A 21762-nucleotide genomic window follows, 5' to 3' on the forward strand; every position below is an offset into this window, starting at 1 on the left:
GGATGGCCTTTGGGGGCCCCTCACCAATTCCACGATTTGGGATCGAGAACAGCTTCCGAGATGCAGAAACCGGGCTCTGGCCAGGCGCCTCCCGATGCCAGGGCAACGGCCCACACCCAAAGCAGCGCCTGGCAACGGCTCCCAAACAATGAGTCACCGGCCGCATCCAGTGTTGACAAGGAGGGTTAGGCCAGGCCAGGCCCGGCGGGTGGACTTTGCGCTACAACTCCCAGGCGGGAAGGCGCTCTCCGCCCTTCCTAAACAAAGCAGGGGCCGGCTCCGAGGGAGGGCAGGTGGCTTTTGGGCAGAGCTAAGGGGTCCAGTGCAATGCCCACTGCCGCCACCCCTTGGAAAGCAAAGCGCCCCCTTTCCCTGCAGGAGAGGTTGGGAGTTGTAGCGCAGGAACGCCTGGCTGCTTGGCTTCTAAAACGGCGATGTCGCGCAGAGCAACCGGACCTGCTAGGGCTGGCGCCCCACAGCCTGGCACCCTCTAGACGTTCCGCACTACGACTCCCTTCATGGCCCCCAATGTGCTGGCGGGAGTTATAGTTCTGGAGGGTGCCAAGGTGTCTTGCGCACCCTTTTCTGCCAGAAACCCTCGGCCCGGCCGCGCTTTCCTCCTTCCCCGCCCCGAGGTGCCCGGCGCAACCAGGACTTCTGGCTGCAAGGAGGACAAAGGCACCTCGGTTGGCGGTTCCCATTGTTTGCCAAACAGGCGCCTTCTGTGCTGGGCCTGCGACTGAACCATTGTTCCCCGCAGCCTAAGGGAGACGGGCCCTTGTCATCGGCGTCAGGGACCCAGGAGTCCTGCCCCCAAGCCTGGCTCTTCCCCCAACTCTTTGTCCATTGACAACTTCCGAGGCAGCGGACGCCTAGTGGTTAGAGCGCTGGACCCTCCGCTCAGCGGCCCTGAGGCTCAGTGGGCAGAGCTTTGGCTGCTGCTGCCTCCCTTCAAACTGGGCTCCCAGTTACCCCAGCACCTTTTGCGCTGGGCGCCAGCCCTCAACGACCCCCGCCGCCCCCCCCAGCACCACCAACCACAACCACATTCAGAATTCAATTTCTCTTTTATTTCGTTCGTCTTGTTCCAATATAGTTTTCTTTTTTCTTAACCCCAAAAAAAGCTACACCTTGTAACCATCAGAAAATTTGGCAGCGATAAGGATTTCTCGTGATAGAAAAAAATGGCCCCAAGGGGGGAGAGGAGGAGAGACGGGGGGGGGTGCGATTTTTTTGGGGGGGGTAGAAAAAAAAATAACAACCGTTGAGAAAGCAGGAAAAGTGGGGGGAGGAAGGAGAGGAGGAAGAGAGTGGCGGTCCGGCGCCGGGGGGGTGGGTGTCCCACGCTGGTCAGGCCGGGGCGGGGCTGGGGGTCCCGGGCGGTGGCAGCCCCCGTGGGCATCGTGTCTCCCCCCCGGTCCCTCAGTAGTACCGCAGGCGGGGGCAAGGGGGGGCCTCAATATTGCGACCTCCGCAAGTGGTTGGCCATTTCAAAGCACTTCTTGTTCACGCAGCCGCCGTGGACGCCTTCCTTGCCCATCACCAGGACTATCGCTGGGGGGAGAAACGAGAGGGGGGGGGTCAGCGGAAAAAGGAAATTAAGACCCCCAACCACCCAAGGAGGAGGAGAAGAAGGGAGGGTCCATTTGCACCCAGGCGCTACGTTTCTCCAGCTCAAGGTCCGCCAATCGCAGTTTTCTCCAGCTGGGGCAGAGGGACTACGAAACCCATCATCCACAGCGAGTGGGATGGGCAAGTCGGTGGTCGTGGCAGATGGAGTCCCCCGGCAGCAAGGCTGAGGGGCGCTGAAAAGGTTTTGCCTTCCGTAGGGGGGGGGGTTCCCAGCTGGGGTCGGACTACAACTCCCATCATCCTCTGCGAGGACTACAACTCCCATCATCCTCTGCAAGGACTACAACTCCCATGCTAGGGATGATGGGAGATGTAGTCTAAGAGACAGTGGGGGAAGAGATCGAGAAGCGCCGAATCGGTGCCGCCGTCAATGGTGGGGTTTCCCTGCGGGTGTCGGACCACAAGTCCCATCGTCCACAGCAAGGAGGATCGGTGTACAGGGGTGATGGGAGTTGTAGTACAACCACGGCTGGGGACCAAACTTCAGAAGCACCAAATTTGCACGGCTTGCTTTCCATGGGGGTCCCTCAGCTGGGGTGGGACTACAAGTCCTATTATCCCTAGTGAGCAGGACCAGCAGTCAGGGACGATGGGAGTTCTAGTCCAACCACAGTAAGGGTACTAATGCCATTCTGGGCAGCTTCTGACAGAGATAAAGACGTAATAAACAGCCCTGGACTTGTTTATGGGTCCTGCAAAATCAGGGAAATTTAGGGAGAAGCCTTGGAAAGTGGAAAACCCCTCTGCAATTGTGGGCCAAAGGCGAACCACTGCGGAACTCCCTGCCACAAGAAGCAGGAAGCGCAGACAGATCGGGCAGGGAAAATTCACAGAGGAAAGAGAGGCTTTTAGATTTTGCGCAAAGCTGCCCAGAGCGGCTGGGGCAACAAGGACTAAATTAAATTATAATAATAATTTTGGGGGCTTCCAGAGAACCTCCAGGTCCCAAGGAAGTCTATCTCAATTCTTAGGGTGGGCCTGATCCAGGAGGACTCTTCAAAGGTGCAACTGAAGGGTGGGTTTTTTTGGAGGGGGGGAACCCAATGCAGGGCTCCTCTAGCCAGAACTGGGGGCCACTTTCGAGTTGAGCAGCCGACACCCCGCTAGCCGGAAGCCATGCCACGCAAAGGATGCCAAATTTGACTTGGGCGGGACTTCTGAAGGTCATCCATCCCAACCCCCTGCAATGCTACACCATCCCTGACCCCACAGCCATTACCTTGGCAGGGGGTTGAGCTGGATGACCCCGGGGGTCCCTACCTACCCTACAATGCGCCCCAACCTCAGGTGCCAGACTCTTCTCCACTGCCTTGCAGCGGGTTGGGCTGGATGACCCCCAGGGGTCCCAACCCTCCATCCTTCCAGCAAGATTTACGACCCCTTGCAGCTGCCACGGCAAGACAGAGGCCGCCTTCTCTGCCCAGCCGGGGGCTGGATTAGCAACAGCTGTCCACCCCCCCATTTGAAGCAGAGGGACACCCCCCCCAAAAAAACCCCCACAGCTGTTGGGGGAAAGAATGCAAGTCGTCCCTTCTGCAAGAGATGGACAGCTGCAAGGAGATTTGGGGAGGGGAGAGGAAGGGGTGTGCCCCCCCCCAGGTTAACTCACTCTTGGCCGTCATGGCGGCTGTGATGTTGAAGGTGGGGGCCCCGCCGGTGCTTTTGGTCCTGAGGTCCATGGTGCATTCGCCGTCCGTGTGCAGGCTGTCCCGGATGACAGAGCACTTCTGCCCGCCCAGAGTCAGGCCGTTGACAAACAGGTTGCTCCGGTCCTTGCCCACCAGGATGTTCACTTCCGCCGGCTGCCGAAATAAAAAGAAGAGGGGGGAAAGTGAGGATCCACGGCCTGACAGCCCCCCCAAAAAGACCCACTGAGCATCCCAAGGAACCCCAAAGCCCCCCAGTACTGAGTCACGCCCCCCAAAACTAAACCACAGGTTCCCAAATGACTTTAGCATTCAGATTGGATGTGCCTCAGTCAGTAGAACCTCACAGTCCTGGGTTCGAGACCCACACTGAGCCAGCGGGTTGGGCTAGATGACCGCTGGAACCCCAACCCTACGATTCCATGATTCTCGGGGGTTATTTTTGAGCTGCAATTCCGGCCTCGCAGGGGGTTGGGATGGATGACCCCCAGGGTGCCCTTTCAAGTCTAGGATTCTAGCAAAGTTTGGATCAAGTTTGCCAGTTTGGTGGGCTGGGAAAGCCAGCCAGATTATTTGGGGGGGGGGGGGAGAGAAGAAATAGTAAAATTATTTACGAACTTCGGTCAATGCAAAAAGTTAAGAAAAGATTTATGGGGAATAAGTGAATAATATGTACAACACAATTTAAAAGTAATAAAAAATAGAAGAAGCTGTGTTGTGAGTTCACAACTAGAAATAAGGGAAATATACATTCACAGTTAGACATATATATACATGGTATAATTATGAATGTACTGTAAAGAACAAGAGAAAAAAAATACATAAATACATAAAATAAAACATAGAAAATAGTAAAACTATTATTATTCCTCAATTAAGCTAAATAGCTTATTTTTTATTTAATTGGACAATTAAATTGTTGCCTTGGGGAGAAAATGCAAGCCTCTCATCTGAGCAGTGCTTTTGTGGAAAAATAGGGGGGGTGCTAGGTGTGAGTTTTCTGCGCCCCCCAAAAAAGTTTGGGGACCACTGGACTTCAGTGCCAAACCAGAGATGGGGGTTCAGGGGGGTCACAGAGCAACAGAGCCGGAAGGGACCCCCTTGGGTCATCTAGCCCAACCCCCTCCAATGCAGGGGGGGCAGATCTTTTTGGGGGGAGGGCAAGGGGGCAGCGCAAGCCCTGGGGCTGACCTTTGCGTCTGAGGACACCCAAAAAGCAGCTGCAGGCAGCAACTGTTCCTTGTGGGGCGAAAGGGGTCTGGATGGAGGGCAGAGGGACAGAAGGAACCCCCCCCAAATTAAGCCCCTTCTCTCCTGCCCCCTTGGAAGCTGGAATGGAGCCCCAGCACCTGTTGCCCCTGCAAACAACCCGCCCTCTGTCTCCTGGCCTGGCCATTAAGACCCAAAGGAAAACAGGGGAAATCCAGGGGTGTTGGTTTTTTGCTTGGGGGGGGGGGTAAGAAGAGGAAGTCTCTTCCAGGCTCCCCCCCCCAACTTGGACACGGCTAAGTCCAGTTTGTGGGTCAATTTCCCGCCCAAAGCGTGCTTACGTACGGGGAGGTCGTTCTCCACCCAGGACTAAGGCCCCCCTTGCTGCCATGGCCTCTGGAAGCCCCCCATTATCTAGGGGTGCAGTTCCATCCCCCCCACTACAAGGAAGGGAATGTAGTCAGCACACCCCATAGCTCAAGGGATGGCTGGGTCTTTTTTGGGGGGGGGGAGAACAACTGCAGGAACTCCCCGCCTCCTTTTTAGCTGCTCAAAAGATGTCTCCATTTGGAATTTTGGGACCCCCCCAGGTCATCCAGCCCAACCCGCTGTTAGGCAGAAGAATTTGCTGGTACTTTCTCCGTCAAGGCAGCCTACTGCCCCCAAGATATGTAGGCCGTCAGTTTTTTTGGGGGGGGGGGATCTGAAGTGGACCCTGCCCTGCAAATACTTTCTCTGGGCTTACTGCCACCCCCCAGCTGCGCTCTAATAAATGATGCCCCTGCTTAGAGGGGGGGGCAGAGAGAGGAGACCTTGTTATACACAGCAAAAAGTTCACAGCTCAGAATTGTCCCGTTGGATAAGGGACCCCCAGGGGTCATCCAGCCCCCCGTCTTTACCCCTCCTCCCAAAATGCTCTCTCCTCTGCCCCTAATTCCCCAGGAGGAGGAGGAGGGCTGAGTGCATACACAGCAAGCTTTATTTTATCCCCCCCCCCCCACCGTGCCAGTTCAGGGCTGGCAGCGACTCCGGTTCCCAGGTTGCACATTAACTGCAGGAACACACAGAATAGCCTCCCTGAGTGGATGGAAGAATGGAAGAGGCAGCGGGGGGGGGGGGCAGGCCTGGCCGCCTCCGCCCATTGCGCCGCACTCCCCTCCGAGGAACAGAACAGAGGAGGAGGGGACAGGAGGGAACAGAGGAAGATTGGGCAGTGCACCCTTCCAGTTCCCCCCAGAGGGAAGAAATGGGGTCCCTCCAACAGACCCCCCCAGGATTCAGTCGGTTAAGGGGGGGATCTCTGGGTTGGGGGGGTTAGGCTAGCTAGCCCAAGTGGCCACTTTTGCAAAAGGCAGGCCCCATCTCTGCCCCCCCCCAAACTCACATAACACCCCCCCCCAAAAAAATCAGGAGGGATGAAGCTCAATTGCCAAATTTGGAGAAAAGTGAGAAACTGCGGAAGAAGTCAGAAACGCCCCCCCCCACAAGTTGCACTTCCGCTAAGGTGGGGAATTGGGAAGTTTGAAGCAAAGGCCTTCTTTTGGGGGGGTTAGGAGTTCTGTGGGGCACCCCTTCTTCCCCTCCCCATCATGGGGAGATGCTGGGGCTCCAATGATATTTTGGGGTCTCGTCCCCCCCAGCACTGAGCAAAGGGGGCACAGATCCCCTTCATCAAGGGGGGGGGGAGAGAGGAGATTTTAAAGTCCTTTGATCCTCTCCTCCAGAGGCAGAACAGTGGATCCTAAATAATAATAATAATAAATTTTATTTATACCCAGCCCTCCCCAGCCAAGACGGCTAACAACCAATAACAAAAACAAGTTGATTAAAGTACAACTTAATAAACAAGATTAAAATACAACATTAAAACATTCAGATGCAGCCTAAAGGTGGATCAACAAGGGATCAACAGTGGATCCTTTGCAGGGGGCGCCCCCAGGCCAGCTGTTTTGGGCCCCACCCCAAAAGGAGCTCCAACAAAACATCCCTCCAGATTCTTCCAGGGCTGGGGGGAGAGAAAAAGGGATCCTTTGCTCAGGATCTGGAAAGCAGGAACTGAGGAATTAATCTGGATTTTTTGGGGGGGTATTTTTATTATTTGCACAAGTCCCCACATTTTGGAAATGGAGGGTTGGGAGACACGCACACCCCCCTCTCTCCCCGCAGGAAAGTTCCAAGGAAAATGCAAAAAAATGTACCCAGGCCTCGCAGCAAAATCTCTCGCGTCCCCGTCCCCCCCCCAAAGATTCCTGCCAGAGGCCCAGAGCCGGGATTGCTCGGAGATTAGCCGCAGCTGAAAGGAATCCAGGTCTGGAGACGTGGCACTTGGGGGGGGGGAGAGGGAAGAAGAAAGGAGAGGGGGGGCACCCAAAAACCCAACAAGGCGATGGATGCCCCGACGGGGCGGTTTGGGTTTTTTTTTGCAAAAGTTCCCTCCGGGCTCCACTCTGCGCGCCGGAAGCGCCCCAGAGAAAGGGGGGGGGAGAAAAAGAGTTTCTAGAACTTTGCAACTTCTTTTCCGCCCGGCCTTTGCGCAAGGGGGGGGGAGGGAAGAGAAGTGCGGGGGGGGGGCATGTTTGCTTGCGCTCTTGAAAGTCTCTCCCTCCAAGCGACGCTTCTTGCGGCGCAAAAGCCCCACCTGTATCCTGTTTTGCAAAGAGAAAGAGAGAGGGAGGCGCGCTTGCCCCACATCCGGGGGGGTGTGAAGAAGCCAGCCCTACGGTGCAGAGGGAGGTCGTGCCCCCCCCCAAGACTCAGCTCAGAGAGTCTTTTCTTTTTTTTGCCGGGAATGGGGAGCCGCTTTTGTGGCGGATCCGAACAAGGAAAGCGGGAGAGGAGTTTGGCCGGGATCTCCAGACCCCTTTGCCAAAGTGGGGGGGCCGGGGTGGGGCGCGGCGGGTCAGGCCACGAGTCAGCCCCGGCTAGACGCCCTTGCGCAATCGCGGAGTGGTTTGGGGGGGGGACAGAGAGAGAGAAGGACAAGAGAGGTTCCGGGGCTCAGCCTCCGCCCCGCGCACAAAGGCACGTGGCGGCCGTGGCCCCCGGGCGCCTGGGTGTGGCCCGCGGGGATCGGGAAGCGGCTTGGAAGCCATGCAAACTTGGCGGGGGGGGGGAGTGGAAAAGTTGGCCCCGCTCCCGCCGAAGTTTCCACGACGCCGAGGGAGCCGGGAGTGAAATCCCGCCCCCCCCCGCAAATCTGGGCCTTGGATGAGAAATCCCATTACGCACGGAGAGGTTTAGGGGTACCCGCTCGGAGGGTGTCTTTTTTGGGGGTGGGTTGCCCCCTCCCCCGCCAGCTGCCTCCCCCCCGAGGGGGGAGGGGCGGCCTGCCTCCTTCTCCTCCCCCCTCGGCTTTTGAGTCATTTCCTCTCCCGGGCTGGGCGCGGGCAGGGCGCGGTGGCGGTCGCCAAAGCAGGAACCGCGGCCGCCTGGCGCGCTTCTCCCCACCCCATCCCCCCCAAAAAAAACGGGGAGAGGGCAAGATGCAAAGGGGGGGAGGAGATGAAAGAAGAGGGGGGGATGCCCGCGATTGCGGGGGCCGAGCAGCGCGCGCCTCTCCCCTCCCCCACGCCCCCCCCTCCCGGGCCTGCAGGCTGACTTTGCAAGAGGAAGTGGCGGAGGCGCTTTGCACAAAGGCGCACGGGGGGAGGGGGAGCAGGAAAAGCCCCTCCCTCCCTCTCTCTTACCCCCCCCCACAACCCCGCCGTCGGGGGAGGGTCGCCCAGGTAGCGCCTCGTTGCAGCGGCTTTGTCGAGGCCCCGCGCGCCCCCCGCAACTTCGCCCGGGAGGAAGCAACCGGAGGAACCCAAGCGCCCCGGGGCGCGCCTTCGAAGGAGGGACCCCTTCCCTTCCTCCTCTTTCCCGCCCCCGGTGCAAATCCCTAGGCGGCCAGGCCGGCCCCCCCACGCCCCCCCTGGCTCCCCGCAACCCCGGGGCGCACCGTGATGTTGGCGAAGGTCTTCCCCGGGGCGGCGGCCCAGACGGAGGGAACGTCCTTGTAGCCCACGATGGCCGCGTCCTGGCAGGTGTCGTCCGCCATCAGGTTGTCGATGTAGCTGTTCCAGCCGCTCATGGCCGCGGAGGGCGATGCGGAGGGATGCAGGCGCGCACGGAGGAGGAGGCGAGGCTGCTGCTGCTGCTGGGCCCGGATGCAAACGCCTGGACGGGGCGGGCGGCGGCGGCTTCCTTCTGTTTGCAGGGACCCCGGGGGAAGAAGGGGACGCGCGATCCGGATGTGGCGCGGGCGGCGGCGCGAGCGGATCTGGCGCTGCTCCGGAGCGGCGAGCGAGCACAAGGCGGCGAGGGCGCCGGGCGCGGAGGAAGGGGCCGGCCCAGGGCGGGGAGCGGGGCGGGGAGGCCGGGCGCGCACACGCCCCGCGCGCGCGCCCGCCCCCCAAGTGCAGCTCCCTCCTTGCGAGCCAGGGGGCGCCCCGTCCGGCGGCGGCGGCGACATTCGGGGGATGCTCTGCCCGCGTTGCATTTTGCAAGGGAAGTTTTGCAGCGGGAGCTGCGCAGACTTGGCCCCGCGATCCTCTGATGCTGCGCGGGAGCCTGGCTGGTTTTCGGCAGCGCCCCGTTTCTGCAGCCCTCCGTGCGCTCCCTGCATCGCTCCGTCGCGCAAACCCCCTCCCCATAATTCCTTGCAGACCCAGATTCCCTCTGCTTTGCCAGCTGGGCTCCTAAGGAGAACTTTGATGGTGGATCAGGCCCACCTAGGCCAGCACGGTCTGCTTTACGGTGGCCCCCAAGTTGGGCTGGAGCTCATCAGCAGCAAATCTCCCAAGCCCCTGGCACCCAGGCACCCTTGGGTGGGTGCTCCCGAGGCAAGCCATGGGCCACGCTCCGGGGGATGAAGCGGGACAGGTCAGTCGGTAGAGCAAGAGACTCTGAATCACAGGGTTGTGGGTTCGAATCCAATGTTTGGGCAAGGAGATCCCTTTATTGCAGGGGTCGGGCTAGCTGACCGCATGGGGTCCCTTTTCCACCTCTACAAGATTCCACCCCAACCAGAGCCTCTTCCCTCAGTTTCTCTGCCTCCATTTCCCCAGGAAAACCTGCCTTTTTGTGGAAGCTGGCTCTTAATTTATAAAAAATTAAAAAAACACCAGAACCCCGTTTGCTTGGGCTAGAATTGCAAGCTAGCCGGTTCTTGCAACAGGGGAGAGGAGGGAAGTGTGCGGGAATCGCACTCGGAGCATGCATGGGCATTGCAACAGTGTGTGTGGTTGTGGGGGGGGGTGTCGGGAAGAGGTCCCACAGCGCACGTGCTTACCCATTCCTTCTCTTAACCTGCTGCATTTATATCCCACCTGTTTGCCTCCTGGGGATGCGCTCTGCACGCCCTCAGAGGAAGCACAGCGCTTCAGGGTGTCAGCTAGCGCATGCGAGAGGCCTGGGTGCGAATCTTCCTCCACACTCGTCCCTGAAGCGTGTGACCTTGGGGGCCAGTCTCTGCCTAGCCTGCCTCACAGGGTGGTTGTGAGGACTGGATGAGAACCATGTGTGTTCCACCTGGCGATGTCAGTGGTAGAACTTCAGAGTTGAAAGGGGCCCCAAAGGCCATCCAGTCCAACCCCCTAAAATGCAGGAATCTTTTGCCCAACAGACACTCGAACCCATGACCCTGGAGATTTAAGTGTCTCATAACGACTGAGCTCTCCAAGCAGTGCAGTAAATGAATAGGTAAAAAGGATAAAAGTAAAAGACTCCTGGACGGTTAAGTCCAGTCAAAGGTGACTAATTATTATTAGTATTATTGGCTTGCGGCGCTCATCTCGCTTTCAGGCCGAGGAAGCCGGTGTTTGTCCACAGCTAGCTTTCCGGGTCACGTGGCAGCAGGACTAAACCGCTTCTGGCGCAACGGGACACCGTGATGAGTGCCAGAGCGCGTGGAAATGCCATTTACCTTCCTGCCACAGTGGTACCTCTTTGTCTGCTTGCACTGGTGTGCTTTCGACCCTGCGAGGTTGGCAATAAATAAATAATCCTGCCTTGCAAGGGCTTGGACTAGATGATCCTTGCAGCTCTACAATTCTATGATTTTACGTAAGAAGCTGAACATTGCAGGATTTGGGACAGGTTAAAGAAGCCCCTTTTTTGCACAGCGCAGAGTTAAACTGCAGAACTCCCTGCCACTGGCTTTCAAAAAGGATGGGGCCCGATCCCTGGCGGAGAAGAGGGTTCTTGAGGGCTGCTTTCTGCCCTCCCCAGTCGGAGGCCGCGGTGCTTCTGGGTCCCAATTGCCAGAGACCAAAGTGGGGAGAGCGGCTCTCGCACTCGGAGCCGGCTTTTGGTCGGCCACGTTGAGAACCGGATGCCGGGCTAGAGAGGCTCTTGTGGCCTCCAGGAGACTCTCTCTTCTCCATACATGGGCAGGCGAAGGGAGACAAGGGCGGCTTCCTCTGGTGGCCAAACGGAGCCGGTGCAACAGGAAGAAAATTGGAAGTACGGGGAGAGAAAAAGCTGAATTTTGCATCTCTCTTGTGTGCCTGTAATAATGCAAAACCAGGTAGGGAGATTTGTCTCATCCCTACAATTGCACACCTGAGTAGGCCCTGCTTTGGGGCTTGCACAAAGGAAAGGCTGCAGGATCGAGCCCGGCGTCCTGTTCCCACAAGGGCCAAGCGGATGCCCGTTGCGTGAAATGGCAAGCAGGATTCAAACCCAGCCCTCCCGTGGTTCCCAGCAATAGGGATTCTGAAGCCAAGCCCTTTTGTGTTTCTGTCTCGGCCTCTTTCAAAGCCCATTCAGGTTGTTGGCCGCCTCTTGTGGCAGGGAGTTCCGCAGGTCAAAACGAGGGTCACGAGAGAGGGAGGAGAATTTTTCTCTCACTGCTTGGGACCAGCGGATCCCAACCTTGCCAGTTTCCTGGATTTATTCTGCATCGATTGCAGGCAGTTAAGAGCAGCGCCCACAGGCAGCAGTTCCGCCAGCCCTACTCAAGCCAGGAGGGGAAAGCAGAGCAGCCTCAAATATTTCCCTTTTTCATATTTAAAAAATGCAAACGCAGCATCGGCAAACAAAGCTGCTGCGTCTCAACGGAAGCAGTGGCAGCCCAGAGCGGCGCCTCTGGGGAGACGGGTGCAAACCCTGCAGGAAGAGATGGGGCCCCCCTGTGCCTGGCTGCCCCTCTTTGGATACGAAGGGGGGGCCTTTGGCCCCAAGCAGAGCCCAGAGCTGCCTTGGAAGGGCGGACTGCATCTTTATTCTGCGGGACAGTTTGGATCATCATTTCATTTCAAAATGCGTGAGCGGTGATCAGAGCAGGTGGAGATTGAAAGAGAAGAGAAGCTGTAAAATGGGTATACAGAATTCCATGGTTAAAATAACACTGGAATCCTGGCATTGCGGAATCAGAAGGGGACCCCCACGGTCATCTAGCCCAACCCGCTGCTAGGCAGGAATTGCAGCTGAATTATCCCTGGGGGAAATCAGTCCGGACACAGCCCCAGATGCACCCACTTCCGGGGCCTGTGTGTATCTTCTGCCCCGGGAGCTGAGACCCAAAGGGTGCCAGCCTTTCAGAAATGATTGCCATGGTTTCCGTCCCGGCAGAACGGTTTGCTTCCCTGTCGGCTGCTTGTCTGAACCCTGGGGGAGCTCAGTGGGTAGAGCGTGGGCCTCTGAATCTCAGGGCCCTGGGTTCGAGTACCGCATTCAGCAGAAATATCCCTGCATTGCGGGGGGTTGGCCTGGATGACCTTTGGGGGTCCCTTCCAACTATTTCAAATAGCTCAGTCGGTAGAGCGTGAGACTGCTCATCTCAAGGTCATGGGTTCGAGCCCCAGGTCATGGGGGAAACTAGGGAATGTTGTGTCAAAGAAAGTGTTACCAGTTTTCCTTTCACTTTCCTTCCTGCAAATAGTCAGATCTTTTGGGGAAGCGTATTCATTATGCAAAACCTCCCACTAATTTCACACCCTGTGTGTAAGTTATTTAAATAATGGTATAATGGCGTAAATAATCATAATATTACATCTGAAGGCAACCCTGTATAGGGAAGCTTTTAAAGGTTTTCCTGTGTTTTTATATATGCTGGAAGTCGCCCAGAGTGGGAAACCCAGTCAGATGGGTGGGGTATTAATAATAAAATTATAATTATAATAACTGCATTGCATTGGGCTAGATGACCCTCGTGGGTCCCTTCTGACTATGATTCGAAGAGAGAGAGAAACCAGGGTGTCATCCACACAGACACATCTGGTCTTACCTGCAAGGTGTGGCAGGCAGACGGCTGTCCTGGGTTCAACCCTTTGCTTGTATCCCTGGAGAGATGCTGCTGCCAGACAAAGCTGAGCTTGGTAGATCCCAATGGCTGGACTGGAGCTCTGCACTGGGAATTTTGTTTCAGGAATTTATGTATAGGTTGGGGGGGTGTTTCCCCTCCAGCAGATATCCTGCACCTGCAGCCCACTACCAAAACCAGCACAATCGCTTTTGTGACTTCTGTGATTTGTCCCCACAAAACACTTCAACACAGTTTCTTCCTATCTATTCAAAGGGCCTTTGCTGCACGATACCAAATGTAAGAATTCACTGATCAATGGATCTATGTACTGGCTCACTGGGAAAACCTCAGAAATTCCTATAGACCTGTGAGCTCAGCTGCTCAGCAGCCCCTCTGCCTGAGTGATAATCCCTGGCATCCTGATACCTGAGTGCCAGACAGGTGGCCATTCCAGAAATAACAAACCCAGATGAAGACAAAAGGGTGTGAATAACTTGGCTGGGAAACAGGGAAATGTAAATATTTCTTTCGTTTCACTTAATGGGTGGAGGGCAAGGGGAACCATGGGGCAGGGTCCAGGATGCTCAGATTCCTGCCACCAGACCTCCCCTTCCATGATGTAACCATGATGTATGAGTGATGTAGTTTGGGGGGGTATAACATGGGGATGAGCAGCTAATCAAAGTTTGGGGTCTCTTTTGTTTGGGGCTTCCGTCTTGTTCCACCTGGTGGCAGGTGGGAGTCCTGTGGCGACAGTCTTCAATCAAGACCAAGCCAACTGGCTGCTGTTTTGCTCTGGTCTTCCTGGCTGGGGTCCTTGTTTTTTGTCCAAGGGAGCCCTCAGATTTCTCCGTTAAGAGTGGTGGCGGCATATTTGCCCCTGCAAGGCCCTCTGTTAAACTGCAGAACTCCCTCCCACAAGAGGCAGCGATGGCCTTCTAAGAGGATCCAGCAGATTCTCCTCTCCGCCTCCCCAGCTGGCGACAGCGATGGGTCGCAGGGGGTTCGACTAGATAACTCTGGGGTTCCCTTTCGACTCTGCACTTCTACGGGAGACCACAGGACGGGACAGATGTGCTCTTGCATCCAAATCCCGCTTGCACGTTTCCCACCTCGAGTGTCTGGTCAGCCCCTGTGACAACAGGACGTGGTGTCCTTCCTGTCCCGGGTGCGATTCCTGCCTTGCTTGGGGCTGGGCTGGATGACCTTTGGGGGGTCCCTTGCAACTCTTCCATTCTAGGGTTCTGCTTTCTCACGCAGCAGTGGCCAAACCCGGCAGAGAGAGGAGATGGAGCGTCACGAAGGCGGCAGCGCAACGTGCCAGGCCTCAACCTCCAGAACCGCAAAACTGTTTTGCAACCCGGAGTCCTTGCTTGCTGCCTGGCAGCCGCCCCTCGGAAAATTCCCCCTGCCCCACTTCCTGTCTGGGCAAAAGGAGCTTGCGGCTTCCCTTCTCCTGCTGCCCCTTTGATGTGGGGCAGCTGCTGGCCCCAGAGGGACCTGCCTTTCTTGCAACTGGGCCCGTGTTCTGCTTTTGGCAACCCTAAAAGATTGCAGCTTTGCTACCTAAATTGCATGGCTTTCTGTTTGCAGCCTGAGCCACTTAGCAAACCTGGACCTGGTTGATGGGATTACCGGGTTTGGACACCTCCGAGGTTAAGTCCCATCCTTGCTAATCAACTTAAACCCCTAGGATAAGACGCCGGACGTGTTTCTTATTTCCTTCGAAAGCTTGTTTTAGCCTTTATTGTACAAATAATTCCATATTAGCAGAAATTGAGTGATGTTTGTAAAGAAAACAATTAGAGGAATATATACAAAGTAGATATACAATGCAAATCTGTGTTAAAAAAGAATATATTACAGTATAATGAGAAGGATGGGAAGGATTGTGTCGATGAACACTTTTGTTGTGTAAATAATGTTGTCTTTTCCTCTTGATTTTTTTTTACTTCGTATCTTTGTTATTTCTTTACTTATATTTTCTTTTCCTCTTTTTGGTTCCTTTAAAAAAAATCTATTCCCTACATTTTCTTTTTCTTCATACTTAAAGAGATAGCATATAATGTTTGTATAGATATGGAAATTTTTAATCAATAAAGAATTAAAAAAAGAAAAAAGAAAGTTCGTTTTAGCATTTTGTTGTATCGTGCGTAGAAAAGAGACGGAACGACAACAGCGACTGACGAAAAGGAAGAGAGGGAAAAGAAAGCTAGAGAAGTCCAGGAGTCCAGTTGCAAATGGGTCGAAATAACGGAGTCCAAGGTCAGAAAAGCAGCGTGATTTGATCAGAAAGTCCCATTCCAGATTTGCTAGGATTGTCCTGAAAAAAACGATGGCTCCGTTGTCCCAAAAGAGTGCCAAATCCTATAAAAAGGCACGTTTAGGATCCAGTCCGGGGTTGTCTTCGGACTACAGTTCTCATCATCCCTGACCACTGGACCTGCTAGCTACGGATGATGGGATCTGTTTCCCATTGAGTTGCAACGATTTTATTTCGTTTGTTCCGTGAAATTTATGTGCTTCTGGAGGGTAAGAAAAAAAATTCTCAAAGTGCTTCACAGGAAGATAAAAGGAGAAAATCCAGAAATATTCGCAACCACCCTTTAAAACGTACACAAGTTTAAATACAAAAACGGAGGACGTCGCCTCAACTTCCTATAAGCATCTGGGCAGAGGAGAGGGAAGGCACCTGCTTGATCTCAAGTGGCAGGGAGTTCCAGAGGGCACAGATCCAGTTCCTGCAAATGTGGAACGGGTATTCCCCTGACCGAAGTGCTCGTAGTCACATGTGGGGTCAGGCGACCTTTCAGGTAAACTGGTCCCAAGTTGTTAAGGGCTTTGTATACTAATAGCAACACCTCGAACTCGGCCCCGGAGCAAATTGGCTGCCAGCGCAGGTCTCTGTTAAGATGCTAGCCAGGCCTCCCTCCTGTCACCAGTCGTAAAAATAGAGCCCCAGACGCCTGCTGGGCGGCTCAGTCGGTGAGAGCCAGGTGCTGAGAACGCCAAGGTTGCAGGTTCGGAGCCCGTAAGGGGCAGCTGCCTTGTGGGGGGTTGGACTAGATGACCCTCAGGTCCCTTCCGGCTCTAGGATTCCATGAGCTTTCCTGGCCTGATCCTGACCGTGTCCTGGACGGCATCCTGATCTCCGAAAAAGGTCGCTCAGTTTCCACCTCCTGTAAGAAGACAAATTCCCACCCAGACGATGCACTTGGGAAACAAACAAAGGCCGATTCTTGCTGGGATTATATTCTTTCAACTCCCAATTAAGCAGAATAAACAAAAGGGGGAATGGAGGAGGCAAACAATGGAACAATGGGATATCTTGGTCTTGTGACGTTTACTCTCGTCTCCGTTAAAATAAAAAAGTTCCTTCCAGTAGCACCTTAAAGACCAACTAAGTTAGTTCTTGGTATGAGCTTTCGTGTGCATGCACACTTCTTCAGATACACACGTCTCCGTTGAGATACATGGGCTGCAAACTGTTCCTGCCCCCCAAATTTGCCACGGTCCCCCAGCCCCAAACCTGCACTCCCTTTTCAGTCCAGGTGGAGAGCGGGTTGGTGTGATTGATGCCCTTTTAACATGTTTTTTTTTGGGGGGGGGGGCGCAGGTGGGGATATTGGGTGGTTGCTGTTGTTATTTTGATTCTGCATCTTGTGGTTTTATGTTCTGATTTTATTCCGTGAACCGACCTGAGAGCCCTGCAGGTATCGGGCGGTCTAACGTCTTCGCAGACACAATTTCCGGCGTCTGCACAGGCGCAATTTTCAGCATCTGAGCATGCGCAGACGCACTTTCTGGGTTTAGCGCAGCGCACAGGGACTCGCCAAGCGGGTGGCTCAGTTTGGGGCGGCCCGTGGGCCACTTGCGGCCCAAGGACCTTAGGTTGCATACCCGTGGCCTTAACAGTGAGTCCGTAAGTGACTGTGGAGGCCAATTCTGGACCCACACGTCCTTCCACAGTGGGGACATTGGTTTCTGGGTGAGAGTTGATCACAGTGTGGATTTGGCAAGCATGGCTTCCTCTTCGCACGTTTCTCCCTTGCGTCCTGAGTTCGAGCATCAGCAGGATAGAACGTCGCCAGTAAAGCGTAAAGAACACAGACAAATTAACCAATTGCCGGAGGAACAATTAGAATCAAGGAAACACTGTGTGGATCAACACATAGGGGGGGAAACGCTATAAATAAGTCAGAAATTCAATTGTTAGAACCAGAGGGGGGAAAAACACAATGGAAAATTGCTTAGATTTTCCTTGGCTCTCACCCGCGCCATCTGGTGCCCCATGTTTAGAATGCATAATGCAGTTTTTCTACTAATGAGTCAGATGTCGCAGGAAAACCCATATTATACGATTAACAAATCGAGGCGGCGTTTATAATCTATAAAACAATATTAACATCGTAAGCTAATAGCAATAAAAAACTCGGCCCTGTTCCTACGCAGACTCCACACCCCATGACTCACAATCTTTCCACCGCGTTAAGCCTGCCGTTTAAAGCTCATTTCTCGCCTGGCCCCAAAGATGCCGGGAACTGTAGTTTGCTGTGGGCGCTAGGCGCTGTAGCTCTGTGCAAACTGCCATTTCCGGGATTCTTGGGTGGGTGTGTTGGTTGGAGACCTTAGATTCTAAGCGTATCATCCTTCCTTGCAGAAGAGCCCAAATCTGAGTTCAAAGGATCTCCCTGGGCGGATTACAAGCCACTCAGCCAATGGGAGTTTGTGATTCCTATAAATTGGATAAGAAAAAATGGTTTTGCTTTTGAAAAATCTAAGTTGGAGATGGAGTTGCTGGATACTAAAGGTAAAAATTTATCTAAAATGTATAAGTTATTGCTGGAGTGGCATACAAAAGATGAACAAGTTAAATCTGTGATGATAGATTGGGCAAGAGATGTAGGATATAATATAATGTTTGAGGATTGGGAAAGATTGTGGAAGAAAAAGGATCAAGTTCACTGCATGTACTTTGCTAAAGGAAAACATAATGAAAATGATGTACAGATGGAATTTGACCCCTGTAAAATTAGCAAAGATATATCATAACTGTGATAATCTATGTTGGAAATGTAAAGAAAAGGAAGGAACCTTTTATCATATGTGGTGGACCTGTCCCAAGGTGAAAGACTTCTGGGAAAAGATTTATAATGAATTGGAAAAAAATGTTGAAATATACATTTATAAAGAAACCAGAGGCCTTTCTTTTTGGAATAACAGACTTGGAATTGCCCAAGAAAGATGTTAAATTATTTTTGTATGCTACAACTGCTGCTCAAATTTTACTAGCCAAAAAGTGGAAAACGCAAGAATTACCAACGGTGGAAGAATGGCAGATGTAGATGATGGATTTTTCGGAGCTGGCCGACCTGACCGGAAGAGTCCGTGACCAGAAGGAGGAAGAGTATCAGGAAGATTGGATTAAATTTAATGATTATTTAGTTTAAAATGTTAAGTTAAATTAATTGGAAATAGCTTGTAGATACTTAACTGGCTTAGGATTTCACTCAAGTTAAGTGATGAATTAATATGTTTAATTTCAAAAGGAAAAGATCTAAGGATGCTAATGTTCAAGTTAAACTTTATAAGAACTGTGATTTGGAAAACCGTCCAAAGGACATGCAATGAAATTCAACCAAGGGGAAGCGAGGAAGTCACTTAACAATGTTAATAAGTGTAATTTTTTAATAAGGTTATGAATTATGATTGTTTGTTTGTTTTATGTGTTTGTTTGTTCATAATTTTGTGAAAATGGCCCTTGTGGTCTCTTCCAACTCTATGATTCTATGAAAACCAATAAAAAAAAGTTTGGGGGGGGAATGGGAGTTGCGATTCCTGCAGGGGTTGGGATAGATGACGCCTGGGTCCCATTCTATGCTTCTCTGAATTGATGAGCTTTAATGAACTGCTCCAAGCAGAGTAATATCCCAGAGTCCTTTTTCCCCCTCCCTCCCTCCTGGCAACTGGGGGGGGGGACACAATGGGGAGGGGACTCCATTATTTGTGTCACAATGCTGAGCTGGGGGGGGGGGGCAGCTGGTCCCTAAGACCTGTGCTGGGCCTTAAAGGAAAGGGGGAAATATGGCGGGACACAGCTCTGCAGCCCTCCAGCCACAGATTCCCCAGGACACGAGGTGAGGGGAGGAATCGGGGCGGGTGAAACACAGCGTCCAGGGGAATTGCAGGGGGTCAGAATGGATGACCTTGGGGGGTCCCCTCTGGGTGATTTTTGGCAAGCCACCCTCAGCCTCCAACCCCTCCTCTGCTGATGGGACACAATACAGCTTGCAAGGTTGTATCATCATCATCATCTTCATCATTATTATGTTTGTGGGAGAGCGCAATTGGTCCATTTCTGTTTTCACTGTGGATTTTGTGTTTTTTTTATCTTGCCTTTTATTTTTTGTGAACCGGCCTGAGATCTCTGCACCAATTTAATAAGTGATAATAACAGCAATAATTTATAAGTGATAATAACAGCAATAATTTGCCGTATTTTTTGGTGTATAAGACTAGGATTTTTTTTTTTACTCTAAAATAATGTTTAAAAAATGGGGGTCATCTTATACACGGATAGCATCTCCCCCCCATTTTCTTAAATTTGAGTCCCCCAAAATAGGGGTAGCCCTATACACGGAGGCATGTTATACATGGAAAAGTATGGTATATGCACATTGGACTCGGCCCAGAAGCAGATCTCATCCCTTTGCACGTTTATCTCTTAATGAAAACAGGGATGATGATGATGATGATGATGATGATGATGGAAACTGCGAATGATAGGAACATAGCAGAGAGTAAATTCTATTGAACTCAATGCGACTTATTTCTGAGTAGATAGTGTGAGGCTCCCTTGAACATAAAGGAATCCACACTCCATGCTTTTCATATATATATATATAGTTTTTACACATATTTCCAGACATAACACCCCGTTTTTAAATAACATAACAAACCTTTGGCTATCCTAGGCTAAGACCTCCATCAGCCTCGACGGATGGTTTTCTAACCTCCTTTCTAACGTTGCATCTTGTTATTATACTTATTGCTATTAAATCCATATCCTAAATAAACAACTTCTTCATCCTCTTTCCACACTCCATGCTTTTCCTAAAGGATCTCCGTTTTTTTGCACCAGAGACTTTTAATTGTTCCCTGAGAAAAAGGAAAAGCGGGACAATCAGAAATGGAGACAGCTTCTGTAATTCCAGGAAAATTGGGACGCTGGGAGGGTCTGCAGATCTCTGAGCGTGGATGTTGTTGTTGTTTATTAAATTTGCTTTTTTTAAAATGATATTTATTAAGGTTTCAAAGAAAAGAATTACAAGAATTAGAAAAGAAAGAAGAAAAGAAAGACAAAAGTAAAAATAAAAGAAAAAATACAAAATACAAAAAAAGATTAAAAACACTTTAAAAAACACATCAGTCTTTCCATACCTTACATTCATTTCCTTGTTTCCCTGACCTCCTCACACCTCCCTTTTTTGTATTCCAATTCAGGTAGTTAATTCAGCAATTTCTTTCCCTCTTTGTTTTTATCTTAGTCCTTTAACATAATATATTATAACTTTGGATTCTCACCTGTTAACAATCCATTTTTACATACACCTTTATAACATTGCTGCTTAAACCGCTTAACTTCATTCTGACATCATTCTAGCATTCATTAATTTTGCAATATTTCTGTAAATAGTCTTTAAATTTCTTCCAATCTTCTTCCACCGACGCTTCTCCCTGGTCTCGGATTCTGCCAGTCATTTCCGCCAGTTCCATGTAGTCCATCACTTTCATCTACCATGTTATTTATTAAATTTGCATCCTGCAGACCCAACTATTTATTAATTTTGCATCCTGCAGACCCAACTGGGCTTCTGCCTTGAGGCCAAGGGAAGCCCCAGAGAGAGGGTCTGGCAGTAGTCCAGCCCACCCAAAAGTCGCTCCCTCCGGCCCCTTCAGGACTATGGATTCTATTCCGACAAGGGCATAAATGTATATTTTCCTTTAGGATGCTGCTTGGCTGCCCAGAGTGTCTGGGGAAACCCAGCCAGCTGGGCAGGCTGTAAAAAATAAAATTATGGCGGTGATTATTACGTCTCGATGAGGGCGGCAGTGCAAAACACCACTATATACAGTGCTTTTTTTCTTTTAAAAAAATGTTTAGAGGTACTCTCATTTTGACTCTAGAAAAACCACCATTTTATAGTTCAAATCGGGGAAAGGAAATACAGCAAAGATTCACAAAATGTTTAGGGGTACGCGCATCCCTGCGTCCCCCAAGAAAAAAAAACACACACTGCCAATATAGATAGAGAGATAGAGAGATAGAGAGATAGATAGATGTAAAGCCATAGTGGGCTTTTTTAAAGAAATAAAAATTGGGGTTGGTTTTTTTCAAGGGGGGGGGGCGACTGTGGAGGGCGGTTGCCACGGCAACGGGGCCTTGCGGCCGAGGCCAAGCCTGCCTCGAGTGAGAGCTGAGGTTCTTTTGCCCCCGGGGGATTGTGGGTAATTGGTTGCCGGCGAGGCAAGGGAGGGGAAGGGGCTGTAATGGGGAATTAATGCTATGGTTTTTATATATTTTATATATATATAAATTAATATATATATTTATGTATATCCCAGCAGGAGGTTTTATATGAAAAAAAGCAGATTGGCGATCGAGGCCCAGGGGGTTGTGGGTAATCCTGGTAGGGGCAGAGGGATCGGGGTTCGAATTCCCCCATTGAGGGGCCGTGAAGCCGCCTGGTTGACCTCAAAGGGCAGCCCTGACGCCTCTCTCTGCCTGGTCCGCCTCGCACGGCTGTTGTGGGGATTCAGGAATAATAATAATAATAATAATAATAATAATAATAATAATAATTGCCAGGGAACCAGGCAGAGGGCCTTCTCGGTGGTGGCACCCGCCCTGTGGAACACCCTCCCACCAGATGCCAAAGAGAAGAACAATTACCAGACTTTTAGAAGACATCTGAAGGCAGCCCTGTTTAGGGAAGCTTTTAATGTTTGATGTATTATAGTACTTTAATATTCTTTTGGAAGCCGCCC

At 52.0% G+C, this 21762-nt stretch overlaps 1 protein-coding gene across 1 annotated transcript; it reads right to left on the bottom strand.

Moving 5' to 3' along the window:
• Positions 1-1048: 1048 nt before the first annotated feature.
• Positions 1049-8827, bottom strand: PFN1 (profilin 1). Its single transcript, XM_083472930.1, has 3 exons — positions 8428-8827; positions 3242-3434; positions 1049-1554 (listed from the first exon to the last, which is right to left on the bottom strand). The coding sequence occupies exons 1-3, from the start codon at positions 8557-8559 to the stop codon at positions 1457-1459; spliced, it is 423 nt and encodes a 140-aa protein (XP_083329056.1). The 5' UTR covers positions 8560-8827; the 3' UTR covers positions 1049-1456.
• Positions 8828-21762: the final 12935 nt, after the last annotated feature.

This window comes from Podarcis liolepis (genome assembly GCF_965112155.1).
Source record: "Podarcis liolepis genome assembly, chromosome: 13".
NCBI classification, from domain to species: Eukaryota; Metazoa; Chordata; class Lepidosauria; order Squamata; family Lacertidae; genus Podarcis; species Podarcis liolepis.

Excerpts from the sequence above, each read along its gene's own strand:
- PFN1 (XM_083472930.1), bottom strand. The coding sequence starts at position 8,559 with ATGAGCGGCTGGAACAGCTACATCGACAACCTGATGGCGGACGACACC. Across the intron at positions 3,435-8,427 it reads AGACCTTCGCCAACATCACG|CCGGCGGAAGTGAACATCCT; the intron begins GTGCGCCCCGGG and ends TTATTTCGGCAG. Across the intron at positions 1,555-3,241 it reads AGCCGCCATGACGGCCAAGA|CGATAGTCCTGGTGATGGGC; the intron begins GTGAGTTAACCT and ends TTCTCCCCCCAG.